This window comes from Dendronephthya gigantea, unplaced genomic scaffold, assembly GCF_004324835.1.
Source record: "Dendronephthya gigantea isolate DGI-Jeju-01 unplaced genomic scaffold, DenGig_1.0 000013F, whole genome shotgun sequence".
NCBI lineage: Eukaryota > Metazoa > Cnidaria > Anthozoa > Malacalcyonacea > Nephtheidae > Dendronephthya > Dendronephthya gigantea.
The window spans coordinates 3,045,401-3,068,575 of NW_021163023.1; the positions used below are offsets into that span (position 1 = coordinate 3,045,401).

At 37.0% G+C, this 23,175-nt stretch overlaps 5 protein-coding genes across 5 annotated transcripts; 4 read left to right on the plus strand and 1 right to left on the minus strand.

Moving 5' to 3' along the window:
- Positions 1-147: 147 nt before the first annotated feature.
- On the minus strand, positions 148-1,781 carry LOC114519571 (rho GDP-dissociation inhibitor 1-like). The gene is made up of 5 exons (XM_028539724.1): positions 1,539-1,781; positions 1,168-1,251; positions 1,015-1,091; positions 597-660; positions 148-370 (listed from the first exon to the last, which is right to left on the minus strand). Exons 1-5 carry the CDS (start codon positions 1,708-1,710, stop codon positions 174-176), a joined length of 594 nt encoding a protein of 197 aa, XP_028395525.1. The 5' UTR covers positions 1,711-1,781; the 3' UTR covers positions 148-173.
- Positions 1,782-2,681: 900 nt separating this feature from the next.
- LOC114519469 (protein disulfide-isomerase 2-like) lies at positions 2,682-5,650 on the plus strand. Its single transcript, XM_028539609.1, has 7 exons — positions 2,682-3,145; positions 3,224-3,421; positions 3,841-4,112; positions 4,377-4,817; positions 4,901-5,021; positions 5,116-5,294; positions 5,434-5,650. The coding sequence occupies exons 1-7, from the start codon at positions 2,998-3,000 to the stop codon at positions 5,536-5,538; spliced, it is 1,464 nt and encodes a 487-aa protein (XP_028395410.1). The 5' UTR covers positions 2,682-2,997; the 3' UTR covers positions 5,539-5,650.
- A 564-nt stretch (positions 5,651-6,214) lies between these two features.
- Positions 6,215-9,384, plus strand: LOC114519527 (protein disulfide-isomerase 2-like). Its single transcript, XM_028539672.1, has 7 exons — positions 6,215-6,467; positions 6,551-6,748; positions 7,386-7,657; positions 7,859-8,293; positions 8,461-8,581; positions 8,681-8,859; positions 9,004-9,384. Exons 1-7 carry the CDS (start codon positions 6,320-6,322, stop codon positions 9,193-9,195), a joined length of 1,545 nt encoding a protein of 514 aa, XP_028395473.1. The 5' UTR covers positions 6,215-6,319; the 3' UTR covers positions 9,196-9,384.
- Positions 9,385-10,449: 1,065 nt separating this feature from the next.
- LOC114519526 (chondroitin sulfate ABC exolyase-like) lies at positions 10,450-17,331 on the plus strand. The gene is made up of 6 exons (XM_028539671.1): positions 10,450-11,197; positions 11,314-11,393; positions 11,986-12,088; positions 12,256-14,774; positions 14,984-16,589; positions 17,263-17,331. The coding sequence occupies exons 2-5, from the start codon at positions 11,340-11,342 to the stop codon at positions 16,037-16,039; spliced, it is 3,732 nt and encodes a 1,243-aa protein (XP_028395472.1). The 5' UTR covers positions 10,450-11,197; positions 11,314-11,339; the 3' UTR covers positions 16,040-16,589; positions 17,263-17,331.
- Positions 16,723-22,717, plus strand: LOC114519471 (long-chain-fatty-acid--CoA ligase 5-like). Its single transcript, XM_028539610.1, has 23 exons — positions 16,723-16,729; positions 17,352-17,366; positions 17,482-17,543; positions 17,743-17,844; positions 17,937-18,036; positions 18,297-18,466; positions 18,561-18,593; positions 18,822-18,873; positions 19,020-19,096; positions 19,495-19,572; positions 19,699-19,781; positions 20,089-20,140; positions 20,268-20,353; positions 20,463-20,517; positions 20,709-20,804; positions 20,894-20,966; positions 21,154-21,242; positions 21,391-21,507; positions 21,698-21,751; positions 21,828-21,917; positions 22,034-22,135; positions 22,298-22,369; positions 22,525-22,717. The coding sequence occupies exons 1-23, from the start codon at positions 16,723-16,725 to the stop codon at positions 22,681-22,683; spliced, it is 1,824 nt and encodes a 607-aa protein (XP_028395411.1). The 3' UTR covers positions 22,684-22,717.
- The last annotated feature ends 458 nt before the right edge of the window (positions 22,718-23,175 follow it).

Below are 23,175 nucleotides of genomic sequence, written 5' to 3' on the forward strand. Positions count from 1 at the left end.
ATACTTGAAAACTAATTTTATTAAATGCTTCTTCTCAGCATTATTATTAATATTAATTTATACAAAATATGAAGTCAACAAAAAATATTACATTCATGGGAAAAGCAGCTGTGCACATCATTATAATTAACAATTACGCATAATAATCTATTGTCATTAGTATTAGCCAGAAATCACTCCCAGTCCTTTTTAATATCAAATGCCCATTCCCATTCCAAGAAAACATTTTTATCATCATCTGTAAATTTGCTCTTAACTGTATAATGACCTCGTGAAAGCATCCCACTGGGGGCTTGTTCTGATGGAGTTAAGTAACATTGGGCTTCTGCCTTTGGACCATAACTACCCACCATAAACGCATTCTTGTCAACTAAACAGAAACAATGTTGTTTTGTTGAGGACATGAAGACAGGCCATGGTTGTCTAGTTGAGACATTAGTTGATGAAAATGGAGGACATTTTGCTTTTAGACATCACTGGTTTCACTGGAAATACATGTAAACCTAGCCTTGAAGCTAAATGTCCTGACACAACAGCATGATGACCATGGTGGAAATGTTGTTGGGTCAGGCAACCACAATACTCCTTATGCTAACCTTTAATTCCCTTTCTTGAAATGACTTGGAAATATCTTAAACCAGCCACAATTTCTCTTTGCACCTGCAACAGAATACATATCAGAGAATTAACTCCTCTTGACTAGGTGGGTGGTCATTTCAATTAATTACAGCTGAGCTTTGCCTAATGTCAAACAACTTAAGTGGTTGAGTTCACAGGGTACAGAGCTATTACTGGGGGGCAAATGCCCCCCACCTCCACATTCTGCATCAGAAATACATGAAATGAAAGTTATTTCTTTAATGCAAAGTTTCTTTAGTATAGCCTGGTAGGTTATAAACAAGTTTATTCAAGCCTTCAAACACTGCTTCCGGAAACGGTGGCAATTATAAATGTTCCCTGCGTGGCTATTTCAATGTTCACTTCAAGCGTGTCGAAACGAGCTGTATTACTTACCCTGAACAAGATTTCTACCCGGTAGTCTACTCCTTCTTTGATGACTAAAGGGTTTGACTTTAACTTTGAAAGATCATCTTCATGAAGAAGCAAAAAAATAGTTATAAAGGCGGAAAAAGAGTATTGTACAAAATCAACAAACAATACTCTTACCAGCAGTGAGATCAATCTTGATATCATCTCGACCCTCTACTTTAATAGCCAGTTGTTTGACTAAAACATTTGCACCACCTTCGTCTACAAATGTAGCAACATTCATACGAAGTAAATAAACCAGGTTAGTTAGGAAACTCTACACTCTGCTCAGATATTTACAAACAATATTCGTACAAATGAAAATATCGAGTTTTTAGGCAGAACTTCCGTACTGATTTTCCGGATTCTCTTTGAAATTGTAGCGAAATTTACAAACTAAGATTACAAAGCAACATATTTAAACTTTACTAAACAAAAATGTAACATCAATGTTACAAAGTCCATCGAAATTTGATGAAAATTTCTATAAATATACAAGGTTCTTCTACCTAACTTTTCGCCCGCCCCGGCCAACAATTGTGCTTTGTATTTTTGCAAAGATTCATCGTCCTGATCAAGGTCTTGAATTTCCTTCAAGGATTTTTCGGCAGGAGGAACATAGCCCGGTGTTTCTTCGATTTCTTCATTGTCTATTGGTTTAATTTCTGCGCTGTCTGCCATTTTTTCTACTCTTTCCAAATGGTACTTCCTCCAGGCTCTTCACGAGGCGTGGAATTTCTCCCACGTGATCCGGATTTCGAACCATTATCACGTGTTGGAATGTATAATATTGCGCTAATTTCAGAAATGATCAATATGAATAATAATTCATGATATGAATTATTAATCGGGTCGCTTAAAAAATCGCATCGAAATGCAATGACTCGCGCTATCTTTTGTATATTAGTGAGTCACTTATATACAAACAAAATGATGAAAGCGATTTACAAGCTGAGTGCCTTGTTTCTTGTGAAGAACAAGAATTATTTTGTCTCTTATCAGAAGAGCAATAAGTATCAGGGACTATCTTTAACTTTACCAGCGATCTAGTAAGACAAAGATATTCTCTGCATTATTTTTATCCATTTCACAGAAATTTAGAACACTAAATGTTATGGATAATTCCCGTGTGTCCCCATATATCCCGCGGCGTTGTGACACGTGGATAACTGGTATGCATGTTTTGCGCATGATCGAGAATGCATGACTCACAAAATATCCGCAGCGCAGTTGATGTTTCCGTCGTAAAGGGCGGAGAATGACAGCCTAAATTTCCGACAATCACTACTTGGGCTAATTTAATAGGGAAATATTTCTACAAAGATGACGATGTGTTTTCATTTTATTCCATAAACAACGTGCGTCTTATACCACATACAAATCACTGTAAATGCATAGGATGAGAAGAGAAATACTAATGACAATTTTGAACAGAAAAAAGGTCTTAACATTCATGTGTCTTTGCATACAACGTGTCTCGAAAAACTCTTTCGTCAGTAAATCGATACTCAACATATGCTGGGCAATATCACATTAAACTATGCAACGATCACTCGAGCAGGTCCATTGTGTCAAGATGGAAAAGATTAGCGTGTAAAATTGTGCAAACAGAGTTGGAAAAGCTTCCTGCTTGTTTAAATTAGAAATACTGAGAAAGGCTTTCTGCTTGCAGGTCAAAAAGGCAAATGATACGAAAGGCGCTTAGGAGTTTTCATCAATATGAAGTCGGTTCATTTCGGAAGCTCATCAATATTTTCGACAATATAGGTTGTTAAAAATTTAGCCTATAATCACAAGAATGATCGAAGACTAACTAAGCATGGACCAATTAGAGAAAAGCACGACACAAGCTCATCTAGCACGCGTGCGCGAGTTGAGAATTTGCTGCTTTAACTTTTGAAGAAATGATCGCTTTTGATCACTTTATGATTCACGTGGAGACAGTGTTGTGGATTTCTTGTTACCAAAATGAAAGTATACGTGTTGTTAATGATCGCCCTTGTGGGCCCGGTGTTCTCTGAAGATGAGATTGCAAAAGATGGCAACATTCTGGTGTTGACGAAGGACAACTTTGACAGCGCTATTGCTAAGCACAAACCAATTTTAGTTGAATTTTGTAAGTTTGATGTAATTTCATTGGTGATAGCTCTGACCAATTTCTCATCTGGTATTTCTTGTTTTTTCTTCTCCACAGATGCTGAATGGTGCGGTGCATGCAAAGCTCTGGTTCCCGAGTACAAAGCTGCAGCAGATATGCTGGAAGAAGAGGGCTCTAAGATAAAACTAGCTAAAGTTGACGCTATCGCGGAGACAGAACTGGCTGATAGATTCGATGTGAGGGGATATCCAACCATTAAGCTCTTCAAGGACGAAGAAATTATTGAACATAGGGGTATGAATCATAGAGAATAAGTTGTTGAGTTGCAGGATTTTGCAAGAGAGGTCACAGGGTCATACCGTTTGCCGGCTAGCGAGCAGTGACGTGTCACTAGTAAAGTCTCGCGCGCGAATTCAAACGTCGCGACAACTCCTCACTTCCGTGTCCGTGTCTTCAGGAACTGTTCCATGTGAAATATTGAGCATAAAGTATTCTAGGTAGAAAGTTGAATTACACTGAAAATTTGGAGCGTAATGAATTATTCAGCGATTTCTAGTGCAAGGGTAAAACTCGACTGATTTTTTTCCGAATTCCCTGCACTTCAATGCATGGTGCAAGACAAAAATGGTCTGACCGACAATTGGAAACAATCATGCAATAGTGCGAGTCCTCCTAAATCATGCAGTAGGTTAAAAGAGAACATTTTTCTTTAGCTGGAAGATTTGCCGAGGACCTTGTAGCGTGGTTGAACAAAAAGACAACCCAGCCAGCCAAGAATTTGGCGACCATCGAAGATGTGAAGAGTTTCATTCAAGATGACGAAGTCGCCATTGTTGGATTCTTTCCCAATGCGGAGTCTTCCGAGGCGAAAGCTTTTATCGAGGTTGCTGACAGCATTGATGAAGCTGTGTTTGGAATTGTTTCAAATGCGAATATTGCTAAGAAATATGAAATTCATGGAAATGGGATTATTCTCTTTAAGCAGGTAAGTGTTAATTACCATGTGAGAATATTTTTATCGTAAGACATCCTGTCATATTGGTTTGGCCTAGCGCAGAACGTTTCATGAATGTGGTTGAGTAAAGAGGGAAAGCATGTGAATGAAATGAGTGAATGAAATATACTCTCTTGTTTTAAATGTTATCTAAAACGGAGTTAAAGCATCTTTCAAACTCTTATAGCAGATTGTTTCCTTGCTTCATCTCGTCCATTCATCCGTAATATTACTTGAATAACCTGATCGTTTTAGTTTGATGAGCGTCGTGTTGTTTTCACTGGTAAATATGAATCTGATACAATCTCGAACTTTGTCGACGCCAACAGACTACCATTGGTCAACCAAATGGTAAAAAGAAAAGTCAGAGAGATCCAGACGAGAAATGTCAGAATTGCATACTATTTATTCCTCAGTAGCAGTGCAAATAACTTTCCTGAAATCCTCTGCTATTTCAACGATATTGCCAAGGAATTCAAAGGCAAAATCGTATTTGCTTACTACGATGTTGATAACGAAGAAAGCGCTGGTGCACATTTGGGTTCCTTGGGAGTTGAAGATGACGACATATTTAGGCCAACTGTTCGTATTTTGGACCGCAAAAGCAGAGAAAAATTCAAACCAGATCAGTTTGAAACATTAACTCGTGATGTTGTAAGAAAATTCGCACGAGATTTTGTCGATGGTAAAATTAAGGTACGTTTAATTACAGTTGTATTTTTGTAATGAAGAAATGAAAAAAAGGCTAGATTCTTACAACCGATTTATATTCCTTTTAGCCCTTTAAACTAACACAAGAGATCCCTGATGATTGGGACAAAGAGCCTGTCAAAGTTCTTGTAAGAAAGAACTTCAATGAAATTGCTTTAGACAAGTCCAAGAATGTCTTTGTTGAATTCTGTAAGAATTTTCACCGAATGCACTCTGACTATTTTGTTAGAATATCAAAGATCAAACATCCATTCGCTATAGAAATCACGTTTCTTTTATATAGATGCCCCATGGTGTGCTCACTGTAAAGAATTAGCACCAGTTTGGGACGAACTGGCTGAAAAATTTAAGAAGGATAAAAGCCTTGTTATTGCAAAGATTGACGCTACGAAAAATGAAATTGATAACGTAGAAGTTAGAGGGCTCCCAACTCTGAAATGGTTCCCGAAGAATTCTGGCGAGGTAATGTATATGATGTATTGATACTCATTCTTCAGTGTCTCGACACACTTTGAATCTGTGCCATATCTATGACAAAAATACGTTCGTCTATCTTGACAGTGCATTTTTTCTCATTGTTTTTGCAAATAATTTTTCTCAGGTCGTTGATTACACTGGAGAAAAAACGCTGGAAGATCTAACCACATTTGTTGAATCAGATGGTAAAGTCATACCTGCAAAAGAAGAGAAAAAAGATGAATTATAAAAAACTTTCGAATTCAACTTGTCTCCACAGACTATACATATAAAATTTCTTTACAATTGAAATATTGAAGTATATTCTGTAAACGAAATAGCAAATAGATATTTTTTCTTCAAATTTGAGCAACGTTTAAATATGAGCTGAGCTCAAGTATGCATGGCTTCGTGCTGACGTCAATGCAGAACGGAAGATTTGGTAATTCACTTATTTAATTGTTGACACAAACTGTGTTTTATTAAACAGGTATCTGGAAACTCTCTAATTTTAATGTCATGAATATTTTATAGGAAGAAAACAGCTAACATGAAACGTTTCGGAAGTTTATAGTATTTTCACTAATTGCATGAAATAAAATGTTTTGAATATAGGTTAGTGCACTGCTCCACACAGCTGGGCAAATCAGAGATGACCTTTTCAAAAGATAACTACTGAGATTTGCTGATAAACAAAGGCACCGTGAAATGAACGCTGACGTATGTATGACTTCCCACGATATGTAATATGAATGAGAGTGCTGTTAATCATGCAAACACAAATGCTTTTATGTCGCAAGAATCTTTGTTAACTTTGAATTTTCCGTATATATACGTGTCGCTTAGGAGTTAATTAGATATTAATTACCAAATGACCAATCACAGGAGACCACGACTGGCTCACTCCAAACGCATGCGCGTCACCGACTTCCGATCTTTCCTCTTTAACTTTTGCAGAAAGAACAAGTTTGGTTCACTTGTCTTGAAAATTTCGCCCTGGTGTTGTGTGTTTTAGATTTCTTGTTACCAAAATGAAAGTATACGTGTTGTTGATGATTGCCCTTGTGGGCTCGGTGTTTTGTGAAGAAGAGATTATCGAAGAAGAGAATGTTTTGGTGTTGACGAAGGACAATTTTGATGATGCTCTAGCTAAGCACAATCACATTCTAGTTGAATTTTGTAAGTTTGGTGTTTTGTCTTGCATGATTTGCAAATGTTTTGACTCGTTTTTTTTTTACTTAAATGTCTTATTGTTTTGCCAGATGCTCCGTGGTGCGGTCATTGCAAAGCTTTGGCCCCAGAATATGCTGGAGCTGCAGGAACGTTGAAGGAGCGAGGATCTGATATAAAATTAGGCAAAGTTGATGCAACTGTTCACACAGAACTAGCGACGAAATTCCAAGTACAAGGATACCCTACGATCAAGTTCTTCAAGGGCGGAAAACCTATCGAATATGGAGGTATGTTGTGTTCAGAAAAAACACTAAAAATGCTAAATCATTGAGTTGCTATGATTTCCCAATACGAGACACGTTGCCACGTGCAATTGTACTTGTGAGACAAAGTACAAGATCGTTTGTTCATTACAAGCAATACGTGTTATTACTAGTGTTAAATGCTTTCATTTCGTTGAAATTCTGTTTTAATCAACCGTTGGTGTAAATCGGTCGAGATCGTTGTGTAGAGTCAACATATAGTGATTACGAGAATTAATATTCATAAAGTTTGCAAACTTGCTACTATGAACATAAACATCGTCGATTTAGCTCCCGTTGTTTCAAATATCCAGTAAAAACACTCGCAGAGTAATAAAGGATTAGTTACGGCATGATATAGTGCAGAGTATATGTTAAAATCGTCAAGAAAAATGCTGTAGAAATAAACAAATTGGCTACTATATGTACACGTAAGCGTTTAGATAATATATGCAAAAATAACTGCGGATTTAAATATTAAGATTTATTAATTTTTAAAGAATGAGATATGTCATGCTTTATCTTTGTTAGAGACAATAGACCTAATCCTAATCTACATATATTGATGCTTTTGTTGCTTATTGCTACATATATTGATGCTTATAAACTGTTTTGTATTTAGGTGGCAGACAATCTGCTGACATTGTATCATGGTTAGAAAAGAAAACTGGACCACCAGCCAAGAGTTTGGAAAGCAGTGAAGATGTAAAGAAATTCATTGACGATAAGGAAGTTGCTGTTGTTGGTTTCTTTGCTGACCTGGAGTCTGCTAAGGCTAAAGCTTATACTGGAGCTGCTGATAGCATTGATGATGTTGAGTTTGGAATTGTATCCAGTGCTGACATTGCCAAAGAATATAATGTTGATGGAAATGGTATTATTCTCTTCAAGAAGGTAGATAGATTATCTATATTCTCATTATTCTGCCCTAACTTTAGACATTATTGTTGCTTTTAGTTGACCCCTAACCAATATATAATATTTAGACATGCAATATTCTCAAATTGTATTGATGTTTAGAATTGTTCTTTAAAATAAAATTTCCCCAGAAATTCTTGCCAGCATAATTCTTAAAATACTACATTGTTGTTATAGTTTGATGAGGGTCGTGCTGTTTTCAGTGGAGAATATGAATCTGATGCAATTGCATCCTTTGTCAATGCCAACAAAATGCCACTGGTTATGGAATTCACTGATGAAAGTGCTCCTAAGATCTTCGGAGGTGATATCAAAGTACATATCCTCTTATTTATCAAAAAGAGCGCTGATACCTTTAATGATATCCTGGGATATTTTAATGATGTTGCAAAAGACTTCAAAGGCAAAATGCTATTTGTTTACATTGATGTTGATGTTGAAGACAACAGCAGAGTATCAGAATTCTTTGGACTTACAAAAGACGATGTTCCAACTGTTCGCATTATCAACATGACTGAACAAGATATGGCTAAATTTAAACCAGACTTTGAAACCTTTAGTGCTGATGCTCTAAGGAAGTTTGCCCAAGATTTTGTCGATGGTAGCCTTAAGGTAAAAACTGATGCTTTGTTTTATTTTGGAGGACAGTAGATTTGTCCTATTTTGCTGTTTAATTGTTCAGTCATTTCTATATTTCTCACTGTATCTACATGTGTTTAATCTTCTTATCTGCATGTTGTTAGTTACATTTATACCAAGTTATCTTCTCTGTTCAACAGCCACACAGAATGTCAGAAGACATCCCAGATGATTGGGACAAAGAACCTGTCAAGGTTCTCGTTGGAAAGAACTTCCACGAAATTGCTTTAGACAAATCAAAGAATGTTTTTGTTGAATTCTGTAAGTGTTGGTTATTACTTATATGAATTCTTTAATTATTTTATTTGCCAAGTTATTATAAAATAAGAATAATCAAGAATTTCTTGCATTGTGTGTTAGATGCCCCATGGTGTGGACATTGTAAACAACTTGCTCCAATCTGGGATAAACTGGCAGAGAAATACAAAGATGATGAAAGTATTGTAATTGCTAAGATGGATTCCACCAAAAATGAAATTGAAGAAGTTCGTGTTGATAGTTTTCCAACTCTCAAATGGTTCCCTAAAGATTCTGATGAGGTAATGCATGTTTCGTTTCTGGTATTTGGCGCAAATATAGAGCAACCAAAGCCTGATGAAATGTGAAACCTTTTGCATAATTGGATCATGCATGGCTGAAGAGTTTTCAAAGAGGAAACAATCTAATTTGGTTGTTTGTTTTAGATTGTTGATTATACTGGCGGAAGAACGCTTGATGATCTGACAAAATTTGTTGAATCTGGTGGTAAAGATATGCCAGCAGAGTCAGAGGAACCTGCCCCTGAAGAAGAAGAAGGAGAAGGGGAGGGTGTAGAAGAAACAGATGAGGCAGATGCTGAAGATGGGGAGGAAGTTAAACCTAAAGAGGAACTATAAAGGACAACACCAATAATACGTAATGTTGCCCTTCCTAATTTGGCAAACATCAACCAATGGACGGCTGTAATTTTGGTCGCATGAATGTTATACGTATTACCTTTATAAATTATTTTAGATTCATTATTCTCTTAGGTATTTGTTCTGATGCTCTTGTGTTATGCAGTAAAAGATTTTTTCAGAAAGCTACCTGTTTTTATTGTGCTCTTGTGCATGTTATCTGGGATATATGGCCCTTCCCACATTATTAATATGCTTTTATTTTAAACTTCAAAAAATAAAGAAAAATTCCCCCCCTTTACTCGAGGAGTGTAGAAGTCTGTTTGAATAGAATGAAATGAAGTATTCGAGATATACCGCTGTTATATTGTATTGCACATTCAAATTATAAACGAAAGTGGCGTAAATTTTTAAAGTGAACTTTGTTTTTTAAAAATTAATAAAAGAGAAGTTCTTTCATTCATTCATTACTAGGTCTTATCAAATGGCTTATTTGAGAATTCGGGTAAGCTTTTGAATTGTTTTAGTTAGCATTTTAAGTAAAAATGTAGATATTTAATCATGGTTTAGTATAGGTAGATTTCTGTAAAGATAGGAACCTTTCACTGAGCTTATTAGCGAGAAAACGGGCACACAATGATATCCAAAGTATCTTTGCATTACTCTGTCTGCAATTGTATGTCTTATGTTTGCCAAAAACTTAGCATGTATGTATACTACCAAATGTGGTATAACAACTGCCTAAAATAGACAGCATTTCTCGACATTTGGACCTGAGAGTCTTCGTCAGGAGAGTTAGCATGATACTGACTCTCCTGACGGAGGTCCTCAGGTCAAAACGTCTATTTTAAGCAGTTGTTATACCACATTTGATGCTTAGTTGTTTAAAGATGCTGCCACGCTGCTCCCTGGTTATATTGGAACTTGTATACTACCAAGGTTTTATAATAATGAGCTGTCATCTTATGACAGGTGTTGTCCTGCTATAGAGCATTGACCAGAACATGTCAAGAGGTTTTTAAAGATGACATGACAATGCTTGAAGCAGCTAAGAGGAAAATCAAGAATGATTTTACACAAAATAAAACAGAAAGTAACCCAGAAAGGATTGAGGAACTGTTAAAAACCGGTGAACAGGCCGAGGAGGTGTTGAGGCGTCTCATCGTTCAAGGTGTTCGTAAAAATGATGGAACGTACAAGCTGAACTTTAGAAAAGACACTGTTATAGAGGATAATGCTCCCTTACCAAATCAATGATTTTATCTTCACTATCATGTGTGTCAAGGGGTGGAAACCTCTTATTCATTGCACAGAATAATACCAGCTTTCATTTCAAGCTTTGATAACTTGCACATCACCAGAGACATGTACATAGTATATGCATAATATGCACATGCAAGTATTTGAAAATATGCAAGAATGAGAGGCAAGTTGACTTGAAGCTCAGCACACACTAAAACCTTCTTAGCAAAGTATTAACTGTAGGAATGTGCTTTAGCATGTTGTGAACATTAAGTTCATGCACACATTTAGCTTGGCAGAAAGCTCTATTGTGTGCTGGGTTTTATTATTCTCTGGTATGTCTCTTCCAGATTAATTTATCCAACCACATGTTGATTCATGAAGCATGCAATTATAAATCATGTTTTTGATATTCTGCCTGAAATATTTCAAAAAGAGTTCTCACAGCAGATTGCTTCTGCCCATTGGGCTTAAGTTGTTCAACTAAGTTTAGGTGAAACTAAGTCTTGATTATAAAAGAATGGGAATTCAATATGAATAGATGTCCGGGTCATGCATGTTAAGGTGGTTGACATGATAGAATATTTCTATGTTTGTACTGTGTGCACTCAACAATGACTGATTTGAATACAAAAATAATGAGAAATTTACATCAGGATTATTTCTCAAAAATATTGTTCACAACAATTTCGACAAAATGGAAACCAGGAATAATATGCGACGTTGATTGAAGTGTGAGGCATTTACCACAATAATCACGGTACTTGAATATTAAGTCAACGTATATTGACTTTTTTGTAATGTTTATTTGCAATTCAAATGCTCAGTGAAATTATTCATATCAATAATGATTTATATTTTTACTGTTTTTGAAAGCGTCACGAGCACTATTATAACCAATCATGCTCAATCCAATGGCCTCCCACAACAAGATAAAAAAGTTTTCAGTGAAATCGGTAAGTATACCTTAATACGTAGTTTATATATTTGTTAATACTAGAACTTCGTTTACACTATATCGGAATCACAAGGCGCGACTTAAACAAAGTTTAAGTTATTTACAGTATCTGTAATCTGTTGGTCCCACAACTTGTTTATTTAACTGATCATGTTAAACTAACCATGCCATCATATATTTGGTTAAATATGCCATAATGCGTTTCGCCTGGGGGTAGAACGTGCTCTGACATCGCTAGATTTAGCGGAGGAGGCTATGCTAGATTTGATCGTGATAAATTTCACGCTCGCTATTTTTCTTTTGCCCGGGGTGTCACGGGGTAAAAACATTCTGATACAACTAAGCAATGAGGTAATTTGCTCCGGCAATAACTTGTTCCTGATATCCATACTACAGCGGACGTATCTGTTAAGAACGAAGCAATTTTCATACTGGAATTTATCTCGCTCGAAAGGCAGACTTGATCAAGGGAGCCGGGGAAATTATTTGCATTTAAACGGCATGCTGTCAAAAAATGAAGTCTGCTGGAACCTCGTCTTTCTATTATATATACAATAAATCACCATTTTCTCAATTTCTTTTCTTATTAGTTGATGACAAGATCATGGACAATTTTTATACTCCTGACTTGGGTTCTAATAATTGCTTTCTTTTGGATCATGGCCTCCGTCATTCCTCACAAGTTTCAAAATGGTAAGTAGGATGTAGGAAAACCAATTTTAATAGCCACGTCTAAATTCTAGGCTTTCACTATTCACTAACGTTGCAAAAGTTTCAAACTTATGCCATGAGAACTTTGTATATCACTAAAGGCTTCATACCAGGTAACAGCATCTCTAAACAAACACTTATCTACATAGATCCCCTCCTCGACCATATACCTCATGTGCTATCCTTCGAGGATCCTTCGGAGTTGAATTTCTTTTCCTGTCCGAAGACTTCGAAATTGACAAGGTCTTCAAAACATTACAAAGACGGTTTCCACTCCATGCTCTGGCGATGGGCATCTGGGGATGAGCTAAAATTGAAGTTGGGAGAACGATTGGTAGGTGGGAGTGCTGGTATAGTATTTTGGGTCTACAGAAATGAGTCTTCTCATGGTAACCTTACTGTGTCGTTGAGGGATTCTATGTCACCTAATGGTAATACGATTACAATTGCGTTTAATGTTTCACTGAATTTCACTGGTTGGCGAGCATCTTGGGTCACTTTGCGCGAGACAAATATTTATCTGAAGAAACCAGGTTTTGATGAAATCATCTTTTCATCTCCTGTTGAGAAAATTTCTTCTCAAATGATTTTCATGGATCTCCTATGCTTCATGGATGAAATATCAATGGAATCACGTGACAGGATAATCCCACCAATCAACGGATCCATCTACAAAATAACGGACACATGGCAACAAACTTATAGATGGAGTCTGATCAAGCCACCCGAGGTGAACGGAACTGCTCCATTGTCAGCCAAGGAAAAGCAACAAATGAATGATTTATATTTGATTGAAAAACGTCTCGTAAATTGGTTTGCAAACGAGAGCATCTCTCCGACACAGTTTAGAGGGAACGTGTTAAAACGATGGGAAACTTTGGTTGCTAGAAAATTTCAAAAAGCAAGACTCTATCTGAAACGGCTGAATATTACTGTTAGCCACGACGGCGTAGTTACCGGATCTCCGCTGTTTCAAAGGCGCTCGCAGTTTGGTCATTCCGTCAAGTTCGCCCCAACAGGCGGGAATATTAAGTTAGGCAGTGTGACGTATCTTATTCTGCTACCTCTTACACTGGAGTACTATTTCTCTTCTAAGAAACATACGATTCTTAACACAATCAGGAAAGAGTTAGCGAATATCAACAGCAAGGGTAGAAGAGATTTAGCTGTGAAACGAATAACCAGCCATGACTTCGAGTATTCGCAGTTTCTTCTCTCAGAGCTGGGCAATTTTAAAGCGCCTTTAACGCGACTTCATTTCCGAAACTGCTTGCGTAATCTTAACCAGAGAAAACTGGAGACAATATTCTTGCTATTGAGGTATATCACGGATCAAGGGTGGACGGAAGGGAGCGCAATGGGATCTTTGGATCACGCTATGAACAAAGTAGGAAACGGTTTCATGAATTCGATGTTTCTTCTGAGAAAACAACTTGCTAAAGCAGGGAAACTGGATGAGATTCTCAGAACTATGAGATGGTACAACAACTTCGGTGCAATTTATCAAGAACATTTCGAGTACAGCGGTGCGACCGCTGACAGACTTCGCACGTTTATAGTATATCGATTGGAAATCATCCTCATGAGCCCAGAGCGGACCGTTCATGATGTTAGGGCAAAATTACGTGACATGGCTGCTTATGTTCGCTGGTGTAATAACGCTTTGCTTTCCCACCCCGCATTCCAAGCTATGTTTAAACCTGATCTGTCTTGCTTTCATCATCTGGGTGTTTATGGTTCAGAGTATACCCCTGACGCGTTAATAGAATCCTCAATGATCTGGTATCTTCTCCAGGGTACTTTATTCTCCCTCAACGATAACTCAAAATCCAACCTACGCCAAGGACTGTTGTCGTACGGAAGGATGGCTGTGAAATACTCGTTGCCTAATTCAATATGTGGTCGTTTCCCAAATTATTTTAAAGCTCGATTAATTTTTATGCTTCCAGGTTATGCTTTCTTTGCTATTCGACCTCAATATATAAGCAACACTGGACGGCTAGAGGCTGTCTCTCTGAGCAACGATACTGAGATGATAAGATTGTTTTTACGATTATACGATCCACACAATCCTAAAGTGTTAGATTATTTACGATCAAGCGGATTTTGTGGACAACGTGCCTACTCTGCCTCCATCGGTTCCCTGCAAATTCTTCAAACCATTCACAGACGAGCGAAGAACGCACAAATTCAGCCAGCCGAGCCTGAGAGAGGGCATTGGGTACGAAACTTTGCGGCACTTTCTGTGCATCGTCGTAGCCACTGGGTTGTCACAGTGAAAGGCTTCAGCAGATTCATTTGGGATTTTGAGCAGAGTACCAATCAAAACATTTACGGCCGGTATCAGTCACATGGTGCATTGCAGATATCGAATAGTGAAGAAAGTTTGCAGTCATACGATGTTCAACATGGTTGGGACTGGACACGAATACCAGGAACCACTTCGATAAAGCTAAGTTTGAAGGAACTTGCCGTGTCTGGTAACAGGTTTTATCAACCTTCAAAGCTGGTCGGTGGAGTTGTACTTACAAGCAAGTCTCCAAGTTCGGCAAATGGGGTATTTGGAATGAGATTTCATCAGCCTTTGTATGGTGGGCGTCATACTGGTCATGATGCAAGTGGCCACAAGAATGACGACGGAAAAGAAACGAGGATTACTTGTAGAACTGTAAGTAGACGCAATGTTACAAGTATTTTAGCGCAAAGGAAATGATTAGGTAGGATTTTTAACAACTTTGCCTTCAACAGCCCGTTCTGACATCACTAAAAAAGTTTTTATCAAAGGTTACTTTATTCTGTAGTGTCAAACCACCCTGGAATATGGAACTAATTTACCTTCTGATCTTTTGAATAATCAAATATCTTCTATTTTTACAGGAGGCATGCAAGCAACCCACTAGTAACATGAGCAAGAATGATAATACTTTAAACAAAAGCATCTTCACAAAACAAAGGACTAAATTCAACTTCAGAAAATCGGTATTTTTTTACAATTCTTTGATAGTTTGTCTTGGTAGTAACATCAATGCAGTGAATAGTGAACCACGTCGAACTCAGACCACGCTGTTTCAGGATAAGTACTTATTCAATCGTTCTGTCATCTCCATTAATGGTAAATTTCATTCCCTCGGGAAAGACTTTACACAAGAGCTGAACGGTTCAGCAGCTATATTGGATTCAAACGAGAATGGATACTATATTCCGAAAGATATGTCGGCAAATGTCGGTATTCGTCGACAACACTCGAAAACATCCGATGGTAAAACACGTACCAGTGCTAGGTATGGCACTGTGTGGTTAGACCATGGTGTAAATCCTGTATCAGCGAATTATGAATATGCCATTCTTGTCGCAACAGACCTCGCTAACATAGAAGCTCTGAGAAAGGCTCAAGCCTCTGATTCACCAGTATACAAAGTCCTTCACAAAAGTTCCAGGGCTCATGTGGTTCGTTTTGAAGAGAACACAGCAGTTCCTGGTTTAACGTATGGTTATGTTTTCTATGATCCAAAAAATCTGCAATTGATAGAGGGTCCTGTTGAAAGTGTTAGCGCAGAGTGCGTGGTTATGGCCCAAATTGATGCTCCGAACTTTTCAAATATGAATCTAAGTTTGAGTTCACCTGATTTGAACTACAATACGACGAAGAAACTTCGAGATTCCTCGGATAACGGCATCAATGAATATTTCTATATGAGAAGTCAACCTGTTAATATCACAGTATATCTGACGAGATCAGTTGTTTCACATAGAGTGTTGGTGAATGGAAAAACTTTGCCAGAATCAAGCTTCAATCATTATGTAACTGTGAAACCTGGTGACCTGCAACACCCGACAGTTGGTGGTAGAGAGGTCGTTTTCAAGAATCTAATAAATGGGGAAAGCGTTGAGGTCCATCTCACAGCTGTTGAGAAAGACTATCCTCTGAATTGAAATCTTTAGTCTTTTACAATATAGCTGTAAGGTCTCTTTTATTATCTTGTGATACGAAAAGCCTCTTGCATGAAAGGTCACCTGATGAGGGGGCACTGGGCAGGGCGAGACTTAGGCAAGGTCAAAGTCTCAAAGAGTGTGAATTCACAGCTTGTCCAAGTCTACAAACTTTGTATGTTTTTTTTTACTTTTGTGAGTCTCTGTATGCGAATATTTGAAGATTAAAAGACGAATATCAGCCACTATAATTCACCAGTCATATGTAGGGCTCTGTAATACCAACGTTTGCCTGGGGCGAGTTGCTGTTTGCGGTTGAATTCAATCAAATATTGATCGAATTCGTCAAATATTTGCATGTTTAATACCTGGGGAAATTCTGAACATGCCAAGGTTCAAAGCACCAAGGGTTGACCAAATTGTTATTGGTCTTGGCGTGTGTGCTGCTGTTGGAGGGACTGCTTACTGTCTGCACAAATATATATTAACTCCATCTTTACAAATGGCGGAGACAGCTAACATGGACATGGAATGTCAGTCAGTCGATGTACCGGTAGGTTGGAAATGTTGAAATGCAATGTTGTGTGGTTTACACGCTGCGTTTGTTAAATAAGTTGATTGCCATATCAATTGATAATACTAACGTCTTGCTAATAATGTAGCAAATTATGTGTCATGGTGTGAACATGTTGCGTAAGATTATCTTCGGATAAGTGAAGTGTACACATGATTTGTTGGCTTTCTGATCAGCCAAATACTAATAGTCGTTTAAGTAAAGTTCATGTACAGCAAGATGTTTAGATAAGGTAATTAATTAGAATAATCAATATTGGCCAATGTTGTATCACAACCTTTTTTTCCGTAAGAAACTCGGAGATAAAATATTTCAATTTACTTGGATAGTTTTAGTGTCATGTTTTGAACTAATTCTGACATGACAATATTCAATACTGTCTTGACAACAATTCCAATGGTGTTGTCAAAATACTAGTATACATCCATCTTTACCAGACTGCCGAGTTTCGATATCTTGGAGCAGGTTTGTAGTTTTCAATGCAGTTGAAAACACCACAATCAGAAGTCCAAGATCTTTGAGAAAAAAATGACCCAATCATTCAAGCATGACATAGACCCCTGTAGTTGCTTCTGTATTATGCTCTGTTGTAATAGATTTTAATTGTATGACATGCAATCTTAACTGCAATAAATTTTTTTTGAAACTGCAGGGAATGCCAGGTGCAAGGAGAAGTGTTCATTCTGAGGAACTGATAGAATCGTATGATGGTATAACAATTCATATGAAGCGTATCTAAAGGAGCTGAAATAGCTGGTGAGATGAATTATATAAGTGGAGTAATTTTGCACGTATTTTTTCACAAAGAACTATTGTGATAAATGAAAAGAGCCTTCAATATACTGTGAGTAAATATGCTGTATATTTCTAGGTGACGAGCCTTGCTTGGGTACGCAATCTAATGGTTCGTATTCATGGATCACATACAATGAGGTATTTATTGTTAATAATTAGCTACAGTACATGTCAATGTTTTAAAGGTTTAACCTCCCCTCTTCTTATTTAATTTGGATAGATCTGTAAACCAATTTTGAAAATTGTTGGGGAAGGACATCCCCCTGCTATCTCATCCCAATGGTGGTCAATGCCACTGTCATATTTAACTAAATGCTTCAATTTTTTTGTATACCAGGTTTTAGAGAAAGCAGCAGACCTGGGGTCTGGATTATTAGAACTTGGTTACAAACCTTCTCCAGAGACATTTGTTGGTATTTATGCCACAAACAAAGCTGAGGTAAAGAAGACGTTATTTCGTTGTCAGAATGATTGAGTTTTGATGATCCACACAGGAAACCTGTTAATATGGACCCTGTTTGTATTTTTTAGTGGATCTTGACTGATGTTGCATGTCAGACATATTCAATGGTTTCTGTGCCACTGTATGACAGCCTGGGTGCTGATGCGTGCACCTTTATTGTTAATCATGGTAGGTCATCTTTTATGTTGATTTTAGGTGATTTTTCATGTGGCCAGTTTGGCCTGGTGAAATGAGTCCCTCTTGGAGTGGAAATTATTAAGCTCCCTCTATTTTTCCATGTGGTATATACCTAATAAAACTTGATCTGACTGTCCTCCATTTAACATTCTGCATAATATTGTCTCTTGTGAAAGCAGCCCAGGCTGCCACAGCTGGACAAACTGATTTTGGTTTCTATATTGCCAACTAAATTATATTCTTTCATCTAGCTGATATTTCTGTGATTGTGTGCGACGGAAAAAATGTTGAAAAACTATTGACTAAAGCTGATCAATGTCCGCAGTTGAAACACATAATAACGATTGGGGAATTCAAAGAAGATGATGCACAGAAAGCTGATAATCTTGGGATTACGATGAAATCCTTTGAAGAAGTCCAGGTATTGAGTTCAGCAGTTGACTGCAATGAATTAATCATAAAGACATAAACCATTCAATGTCATAAACTACGTATTTCACTGAATTTTGATATAGGAATTGGGACGAAATAACCGAAAAGAGAAATCAGTAAGTGTTTGCACTAGGATTGAGCCAAGTTTTCATATGTTGTGATTCACAGCGATAATCTACAAACCATCTCAGTCTGTTGTTGATTATATGCCTCAATGACTTAAGGGACAACAAGACATCATTCAAATTACTGATGAATTACAATTATGAAAACCAGGCTTTATTATTGAATGAATTCATTGTGTAGTTGGATGTTATATTCTGGTCTTTTCCTTCAATTTCCAGCCTGGTAAACCAGAGGATGTGTATACTGTTTGTTTCACAAGTGGGACAACAGGTACGGCTTACTAAATAAATTATTTTTGCCATCTCGAGAGTTCAAGAAAATTGTACAAGGTCTGACTTCTTCAGGTTACCAGGGCAAATAATTTTGAAGATATGTTGAGTAATGCCAATGGCAGTAATTTATTTACATGTTTTTAGGTCAACCAAAGGGAGCTATGATTACAAACAAGAACATCATTGCAAACCTTGCTGGATTTCGAGTGCATTATGATAAGGTAAGACTGAAATACAGATTGAGACTGATTATGATTGGGTAAGACTGATGCATATTAAGACTGATTCAGATTAAGATTGATTCAGAAGATTATGATCTGGTAAGCCTAATGTACTGTAGATTAAGACTGATTCAGATTATGATTGGGTAAGACTGATTCAGATTAAGATTGATTCAGATTATGATCTATTAAGACTAATTTAGATTATGATTGGATTATGATCTGGTAAGACTGATTCAGCAAGATTCACACTCAAACGAAATTAGCTAATAATGTGTAGTTCAGAACTGGATGAAGTTAAATCATGTCCGGATGTCTGAGATATAACCAGCCGTTGATTCGTGCACAACAATAATACCGATATTGGATGATATAAACAAACATTTTCTTCATTTTAGAATGGCTTCGAGCTGGGTCCAGGTTTTTGCCATATCTCATATTTACCTCTTCCACACATGTACGAAAGAATAATCCAGGTAATACGGATGTGATATATCCTACATACGTGTAACGTTGGACAACGTTGAAACATTGGTTCCATTCAAATTTTATTTCTGTTGTACTTAATAGAGTTTTCATATCATTTTCATATAACGATGTAGCTAGTTCTTCGTAGTGGTGGCGCTCGAACTGGATTTTTCCGAGGAGAAATCCCGTTATTGTTGGAAGATATTAAGATATTGAGGTGAGTGCTCGCCGGGTTGGAAATTTACACCATGAAGCAAGTAACTTAGCATCAAATGTGGTATAACAACTGCCTAAAATAGACAAAACACTTCTCTACGTTTCGACCTGAGGGCCTTCGTCAGGAGAGTTAGTGTGATTAAGTAGGCAAACAATGATAGTGAAAAAAAAATGATAAATCTTACGGTAGCTGAGCATCTGAGCTAACATCACTGTATCTTACAAAGCATGCGCGTTATATGAAGTTTGTAGCAGCAAATCTTGCTATGTGACAATCAGACAATGTGTGTATTTCTTTCTCTTTCTAGACCTTCGCTGTTTCCATCAGTTCCCCGCTTGTTAAATCGTCTTTATGATAAAGTTGGTTGAATTGTTTGCTTTTTTGTACGTTGTTTCAATTTGAACTCAGACTGTGTAAAGTTCTTTATTTTTTACGGTTATCTTGACCTCAAATTTTCATACTTTTTCTTTCTGTAATTGTGAACAGGTCACCGCCGGTGTTGAAGCAAGTGGAGGGATTAAGAAATGGTTATTTTACAAAGGTTTTTCCTCGAAATTGGCCGACTTAGAGAAGTAAGCACCAAGTGTATGAATTCATCTCTTGTGAGTTGTGTCTACTACACATTTAACCAATCATACTCAATTCATTCGTCCATACTCCATATGTAATTGTCTCTTTCAGAGGACAAATCTACAACAACGGCTTTTGGGACAAACTTGTATTTAGAAAAGTCCAGGTATTTTTGTAGTTAACTACATGAACACTTGAAAGAATTGTCCAAGAAATATCATTCCTTTTTCTATTTAGCTATATAATATAGCTATATATTGTTTTCTACAAATTGATGAAAATTAGAAATCTACAAATTGGTTTAGATAAGAGAAGTAGCTTCTTTTAACTAAAAATTCGTTTCAATTGTTTTCAAAGGCGACCTTGGGAGGAAATATCCAACAAATCGGCACTGGAGCCGCTCCAATCGAGGCGAAAGTTTTAACATTTCTGAAAGTTGTATTCGGGTGTTGGGTGAGAAATCTTCGTCTCTTTCATTACTATATTTTATATACGTGTCATATAAACCACAAAATATTTTTATGCGTATCGTTTCTGCTTAGGTTGCCGAGGGTTATGGGCAAACTGAGGCCACGACTGCTGTATCGATCACTAATAAATTAGACATGTCTTCAGGTACTGACTGGATCATCTCTTAAAACACAGTTTTTTTTACCGCGAAGGGATAATTTTGTGCCGTAGTAAATAATGCGTATGGATCAAGACTCAAGACTAAGAAAATATCACATCTGTGTTTCATGTTATATTACGATAATCGTTCTATTGATTATATTTAATATTTTATCCATTCCTCGTCATCAAGGTCATGTTGGTGCGCCGATTGTATGTAATTACATCAAGCTTGTCGATGTTCCAGAAATGGAGTATTTTACCTCGAAGAATCAGGGAGAAGTAAATATTTTTATCCAAATTAAGAGTAGCCTGCATGCATTGAAGACGTGTTTCTTTTTCATTTGAGAAGTGTTCCATTACAGAGTGTCCATATTAGAGAGTTGTCTCTATTAGAGAAGTAACCGTAATGTTTTGTTTTGTTTTACAGGTGTGTATTTATGGTCCAAACGTGTTCAAAGGATACCTGAAAGAACCTGGGAAAACAGCTGAAGTGATCGATGAAGATGGTTGGCTTCACACCGGGGATGTTGGAGAATGGAAGCCAGTGAGTTTTAACTTTTCAGGTCTTGCCTCCCGGGCATAGTGCGATATTTGGGATAAGGAATGCTACAAACATCCATCCAGTTTAACGTTTATAGCGCGAAATTTGGGATAAGTTCTGCTACAAACACCGAGAGCACAGCTCGTGGCTGCATTCTCCATCCAGTTTAACATGATGCATTATTTAAATTCAGAACGGCACATTGAAAATTATTGGAAGAAAAAAGTGTATTTTCAAGCTCTCCCAGGTATGTTATGAGATATGCGTGTGTATTTACACAAGCACTATGATTATTCACCCTTACTTTTGCTTTTTTCACACAGGGTGAATATATTGCTCCTGATAAGATTGAAAATATTTATATCAAAAGTCCTTTCGTAGCTCAAGCCTTTGTTCATGGTCACAGTCTTAAGGTAGGCTTGCTTGTCTCTTCATTGACGTAGTCCCAGATTGTGTAGATACAATTTAACTTTATCAGTCCAAATTCCAAACAGAGTGCCATATCTTCCACGTCTATATTCTTGTTAAGTCTTGCACTGTTGGTATTATTGTACCAGACGAAGAAATTCTTATGAAATGGGCTTCAGAAAATGGCTTGTCAAAATCCTTCAAAGAATTGTGTGCAAGCGAGGTATGTATTTTCCTGCAAACATTACAGTGGTAAATTAAGCCGCCCGTCTTCCTGATTCGATAGATCACAGGGAATCCGAAATTCCAAGATATCAAATATAGTAAATGGTAGATATAATAACAATATTTCACCGTTAAATTTCTTATGTTAATACGCCAACAGGATGTTAAGAACATGATTCTGAAAGATATTATCGCAAAAGGCAAAGAAGCGAAGTTAGCATCGTTTGAACAGGTTTGTGAAGAACTCCTAATTTGAGATTTCGTTATTGACAAATATGATTAACGTTAATTTCAGTTTAAATTATTAATACATTACATTGCTCGTCTTTTTTCTATAACCGTGATTTTATTGTACAATATTTGAGAACACACTTGTTTTAATTGCAGGTCAAAGCCATTCTCCTGCTTTCAGAATTATTCAGCATCGAGAACGGCCTGCTGACGCCAACTCTCAAGTCAAAACGTTTCACAATGCAGAAGAGATTTGCTGAAGAGATCGACAAGTTGTATGAAGATGTTGAAAGAATAGCGCAACCAAAACTCTGAATACAAAAGCACAGTACATTCTTACAATTTTTATTATATTCATGATTTATTTGAGGGCTTTTCTTAGAAAATTCTATTAATTTCATTAAATTCTATTAATTGATTGTTAGAATGAGATTGATTAAACCACTTGGAATATCATTGCGATGAGAGTCAGAAGAGTCAGCGGCTAGTTGACTATAGTTAAGATTGTCTAGTTTCTTGCTGTTTGTTTTGTTCATATAATTTTCAATAATTGAATAAAGACAGACTTGGTAAACTAAGGTGCCTTACCTGCTACCCCTCGCCTGCCCTTGATTGCTTCCGGTGCCTCTGAGTAATTTCTGGCAGATTAACACATAGCAGCTAGGCTGGCTAGTGACAGCAGGAAGAGTAAGTTTATCCTTATATTCTATCAAGTATACAATGATGTAATGATGAGTTTTATTGCGGGAAAAAATTAAACTACAAAGTCTACTCATATATACTTAATTTGCATGTAAACGTATTTGG